A 5,852-nucleotide genomic window follows, 5' to 3' on the forward strand; every position below is an offset into this window, starting at 1 on the left:
GCATGTTGTGGGTGTGACCAGGGAGCTCTGTTCAGTGCTCCAGGGTGAAGGGAGTGTCCAAGGTGATACCCAGGTTGGCATGGTAAATCTCTCTCTCTCTCTTTTTTAATCAGAAGGGAGGTTTGTTCTGCTCTGTTTGCATAATCTCAGCTCACCTCCTCTCCTCAAAGGAGACAAGTGCCTGGGTGCTCGCCTCTGTGTGTATAATATTCATCCACACTGCTGCAAGAATTACACAAAGGATCTGTGCAAAGTTCTCAGTGTAAGCATTCCCAAGCACCTGGCTCCCTGTCAGTTTTTCTCACCAGACTCAAGAGTCTCTGCTTGGCTGGTTGCTGGGTGTGTGGACACAAGCTGACGCAGCTGTTATAAGTGTCCAAAGTGGCATCCGCCTTCTATCAGCTTGTTACTGGACACTGGTGCAGGGTGGTTGAGGAGAGAGAAATGTATCCTCCCCCTTTTGTTTGTTCCTATAGTTTGGTGAATACACTTGTCCCACACAGGGCTCAAGCCGGATTCCCTCCAGGCTGTTCTTGCGGCTTTATCTCCAATGGCTTGGGCTGCTGCAGACTGGTCTCACCTCACTCCAGAGCTGGTGCTGAGGTTCTCAGCTGCTGGGGTCCAGAGTTGTGTGTGTCCACACCCTCCATGTAGGTCCACAGTGTCCCTCAAATTGTGTGGAATTTCCTCTGCCATTTTTTCCCTAAGTCTTCCCTGGGACTACACTCTCTCCACTTTTTAAAAACTGTCTTCTCCTAGACGGGAGCAGTAAGCTCTCTCCCTCTTCCGCCATCTTAATCCAACCCCTAAAATTTTGTTCTTATAAAAGGATAATTTATTGACTCATAAAAACTAAAAAGAATCATCATGAATATAACTATAGACATAGCTGGATCAAGGAGTTAAAATGGTAGCACCAGACACCCTTTCCCTCCTTCTCTGAATTCTATTTTTACCTCTCAGGCTTTCTCCACTATACTGATGAAATTGGTTCCAGGCTCATATTCTATCAATTTAGTAGCCAAAAGAGTGCTTCTTTTTTCATACTGGAATAGTCTTGAGTTTGATTAGCCTGATGTTCTATGCTGAATGAATCACTGTAGCTATAGGATTTGCTTTTTTTTTTTTAGTTGACTAGCTTTTTGTTTTGGAATTACTACCATTTGTAGAAGGTGGGATTAGCCTTAGCCAGCAGCACATGGACTGAGAAGGCACCTTTTTCTTTGTCAAAAGGAGATGCTTTATTTTATCAGAAGAGGGAATGATGGGCAACAACTAATAGATGTTCAATTCAAAGTGACTAAAAAGGAGACCAAGACAACAGAAGAAAGTAGATGAAGGAGGCAGAATGAAAGAAGGTGGAGGAAAGAGCAAAGAGGGAGAGAAAAACAACAAAGAGAAAGGAGAGATTCACCTTCATAAAAGCCATATGCCCTATATAGGGCCAGTTGGCAGAGCTACATACTGCCTGAAACTATGAAGTGAAGACAGTGCTCAGAAGGTTTATATGAACATTCTATCTAGAAAATAACAAGAATTCCATATTTGGCTTAGACATACACACTTGGCACTGGGTTCTGTAACTTTATTTGTGACTCAAAAAAAAATGTGGAAGTTAACACATGCCTTCAGGCCTTTCATATTTTCCATAGATGCGAGAGTCTGCTAAGGATTTTCTTCACAGCTTCTTTTACATCTTTGTTCCTCAGGCTGTAAATGATGGGATTCAACATTGGGGTTACCACCCCATAAGACAGTCCAATTATTTCATCAGATGCTTTTGTGTACTTTGTCTTAGGCTTCATGTACATAAAAAGAGCTGAACCATAGAATAACGTGACCACAGTCAGGTGGGCTGAACAGGTAGAAAAAGCCTTCTTTCTCCCTTCAGAAGAATTAATTTTCAGGATGGAAGAGAGGATAAACACATATGAGATGGAAATTAACAGTAGAGGAATCATCAGTAAAACAATACTTGCCACTGTCATGATAAGCACATTCATGGAGATATCTGAGCATATGAGTTTAAGAAGAGCCAGTATCTCACAACTAAGATTATCAATGATGTTATTACCACAGAAAGGTAGAATCATTGTCAGTACTGTTTGCACCAAGGAGTTCAGACAGCCTATGATCCAGGACCATGCAGTCATTTGCATGTATAACACCTTCTTCATGATGACGGGGTACCTCAGTGGGTTGCAGATGGCCACATACCGATCATAGGCCATCACAGCCAGGAGGACACACTCAGTGGAACCCAAGCCAAGGGAAATAACCATCTGCAGAGCACAGCCAAGGAAGGAGATAGATTTTCTCTCAGACATAAGTATGACAAGCATTTGAGGAATAGATGATGATGTATAACAGATGTCCAAGAATGAGAGGTTTCCAAGGAAGAAGTACATGGGGGTGTGGAGGCGAGAATCCAGTATGGTAATTATGAGCAGGAAGCTATTTCCCAGGAGGATTATCAGGTACATAAGGAGGCAGAGCACAAATAGGAAAAACTGGAGTTCTGGGTATTGAGAAAGTCCTACCAGAAAGAATTCAGTCACTGCAGAGTAGTTTTCAGCTTTCATGTGTCTATGTCATCTGCAGGATTTTGAAAAGGACATGAATCAGGGAAATTAAAATATTTGGTGTAGATGTCTCAAATAACTTTCACTTCCATTACTTGGTTTTATTGTTGAAAGAGCCCCTGGAATTAACAAAGGCAGAGATATTGATTTTATTAATAATGAGATGAGAGATCAATACTGCTTAGCCTCACCTAGCAGCAGAGACTGGAAATTGAAAACTGGGAAATGCCAGGCTTCTAATCACAAAAAACCTAGGAGCAAACTACTTTCTTTTTTTAAATATTTATTTATTATTTGTAAGGCAGAGTTACAGAAGAGGGGTTTTCCATCTGCTGGTTCACTCCCCAGATGGCATCAATGGCTGGAGCTGTGCCGATCCAAAGCCAGGAGCCAAGAGCTTCTTCTTGGTCTCCCACACAGGTTGAGGGGTCCAAGGACTTGGGCCATCTTCCACTGCTTTCCCAGGGCATAGCAGAGAGCTGGATTGGAAGTGGAACAGCCAGGACTTGAACTGGCACCCAAAATGGGACACTGGCACCGCAGGCTGTGGCTTTACCTGTTACGCCACAGTGCCAGCCCCTGGTTATTCTTTTAAAGAATAATAGAAAAATATGGGTGTTATTTGGAATAGCCAACTTTCTTTAGGGTTTGTGGTAATAGCAAAAATTAATATTGACTGAGGATTTTCTATATGATAGACATTAACCAGTTATTTACACATATTATCTCATTCAACCCTCTCAACGCCCCTAGGCAAATAGTAGTACAATTACACTTGGAGGTGAGGACATTGGAGCTCAGAAAGGTTGTAACTTACATAAAGATATACAGCTAATTTCCAGAGCCAGATTTCAAAACCAGCCTACAGGACTATATTAACATTTCTACAAAAAAATTCATATTATCACTTCATATTTTATCTGACAAACTACTTTCAAATGTGAATGCAAGAGGCTGGTGCTGTGGCATACTGCACTAAAGCCTCTGTCTGTGGCGCCACATCCCATATGGATGTCGGTTCGAGTCCCGGATGCTCCTCTTCTGATCAAGCTGTCTGCTAATGGCCTCGGAAAGTAGTGGAAGATATCCCAAGTTTTGGTACCTCCTTGGGAGACCTGGAAGAAGCTCCTGACTCCTGGCTTCAGATCGGCCCTGTTCTGGCTGCTGCAGCCAATAGGGAGTGAACCAGAGGATGGAAGACCTCTCTCTCTGTCTCTACCTCTCTCTGTCTGTAACTCTACCTCCCAAAATAAATAAAATATTAAAATAAGATACATAAGAAACTCTCTACTAATGAATATTTTGAAATAAAAAATCATTCTAGTAATCCTGGATCTAATTTAACGTATATAGATTGGTCACCATATCACTTCTTCTCTGTATCACTATTTTAAGTTACTCAACTTTTTTTCTTTGTGTGTCAACTAGCTAAGCTACTAGTCTTAGCTGGAAAAATGGGGAGAAAGCTATAACTCTTTTGCTGATTAGTGTGAGAATTAAGTTAGATCACATGTATTAAGTGGCACACATAGCTGATTTCAACATGTCATCCAAAATTACATATAAGGAAATAAAATGTCACAATATTAACTATACATAGATATTCATAATATATTATAAGCCATTATTTTTAAATCTACTTGACCATACCAGAAGAAAAAACTTGTTTTCATTAATTTTTAACTTAATATTTATTATTTTTTGAAATATCATATTTTAAATTTACATTATAGTCAAATGCTTAATGGCTCCAATAAATAAAGAGTTCAACAAATAAATAGCAAAAAGATCATTATCTTTCAGGAAAATAGGCAAGGGTTATAAACAATAATCAAAGGAAAAAATGTTCAACTTTATTCACATAAAGTGGATTTTAAAATAGTCATAAAACCATTAAAACTATAGTAGCATATTTTTTAACAGAGGTTTGAAACAAATTTTAACAAGCACTTTCATTTTAAACATTTTTTATGTTAGGGCAAGGGGATTGAAGTTAGGGACCATAAATGATGGGATGTAAACATTTTCTGACCTGAGGGAGACATCTAATCAAGTAAGGGCCTGGAAATCATTGGAGTTTGGTTCCCAGGACCTTCCAGGTAATGAGGAGCCTGGCTACTGCTATGTGCAGCTTTCCTAAGGTCCTGGAATCCACACCCCTGTACTGTAAGCACCAAGAACTACGTTTTCCTCTAACTTTTGCATTTTCCAATTGTTCTAATTTTGCTATTCTTTCTCTACCACTTACCTCTTAGCTGCATATTTTCTTTTTCCAGGGAAGTTCATATCATTTTATAATCATTTATATGTATTTTTCCTTACTATCACTTTTTGTCTCTATCAGTCACATACCTGAAATCCTTCAGCTTTTGTCTTTACTCTGCAAATTAATATATATTTCAGTCTTAAGTTATTCAATTTTTTGCTTTTTTAAAACATTTTCCATCCCAGCTTATTTTCTGTTAAGATGTGCTTATGTGGATCTTTATCCCTACAACATTAAAAACTCAACTGTACTACAGTTGTTTCATATTTATTCATTTGAAGCAATGAATCATGATTATAGACTTGTTTTATAAAGGATTGTATTTCATACTTTGTTATTGCATCACTTGAGTAGCTTTCATCTTCTTGGTTGTGGTTTAAAATTGAAAATGTTTCCTATCGATCATATTCTTAACACTGTAACTATATCTTTGATTTTTTTTTTTTTGTATCTAAAGAGTCTGCATGGATGAATGAAAGGCTTACTCCTTGACCAGTCATGGATGATAGCATACCTGTTTTCTTTTAAGGGAAAGGAGAGGAAAAGTCCTTTCCCTCATTCCCTGCCTGTACAGTTTGTTTCTCTTAGAAAATATTACCTCGAGTGATTTTGCATGATTAATGAAAAGAGATGATGGTACCAGTGTCTAGTATGTTGGAAAATACTGTCTTCCTGCATTGCTTTTCTGTCTCCAGTCATGTTGGGCCTATTTCCAGAAAGGAATCCGTTGAGGCAGTAGTTTTAATTTGTTGGGAGAAAATTATGAAAACAAAGTGAGAAGGTGAAAAGAGTCAATATTTACTGTTAAAAAGTATACTAAACATTCATATTGTGGGAGTGGGATTGTTGAAGAGAAAGGAAAGAAAGAGGAATGGCTGCTTTTATCTGTTCAAAAAAGATCCAAGGTAAGGGAAGATATTCTTTTGAAATCAAGGGTGAATAAGAGGGCGAAAAAAGAATAGCTTCACAAAAAACATTTAGTTAGCCCATCACACAAAAAGACA

At 38.8% G+C, this 5,852-nt stretch overlaps 1 protein-coding gene across 1 annotated transcript; it reads right to left on the reverse strand.

Moving 5' to 3' along the window:
• Positions 1-1,637: 1,637 nt before the first annotated feature.
• On the reverse strand, positions 1,638-2,582 carry LOC133771207 (olfactory receptor 13D1). Its single transcript, XM_062206947.1, has one exon. The coding sequence runs from the start codon at positions 2,580-2,582 to the stop codon at positions 1,638-1,640; it is 945 nt and encodes a 314-aa protein (XP_062062931.1).
• Between the last annotated feature and the right edge of the window lie 3,270 nt (positions 2,583-5,852).

This window comes from Lepus europaeus, chromosome 12 (genome assembly GCF_033115175.1).
Source record: "Lepus europaeus isolate LE1 chromosome 12, mLepTim1.pri, whole genome shotgun sequence".
Lineage (NCBI taxonomy): Eukaryota > Metazoa > Chordata > Mammalia > Lagomorpha > Leporidae > Lepus > Lepus europaeus.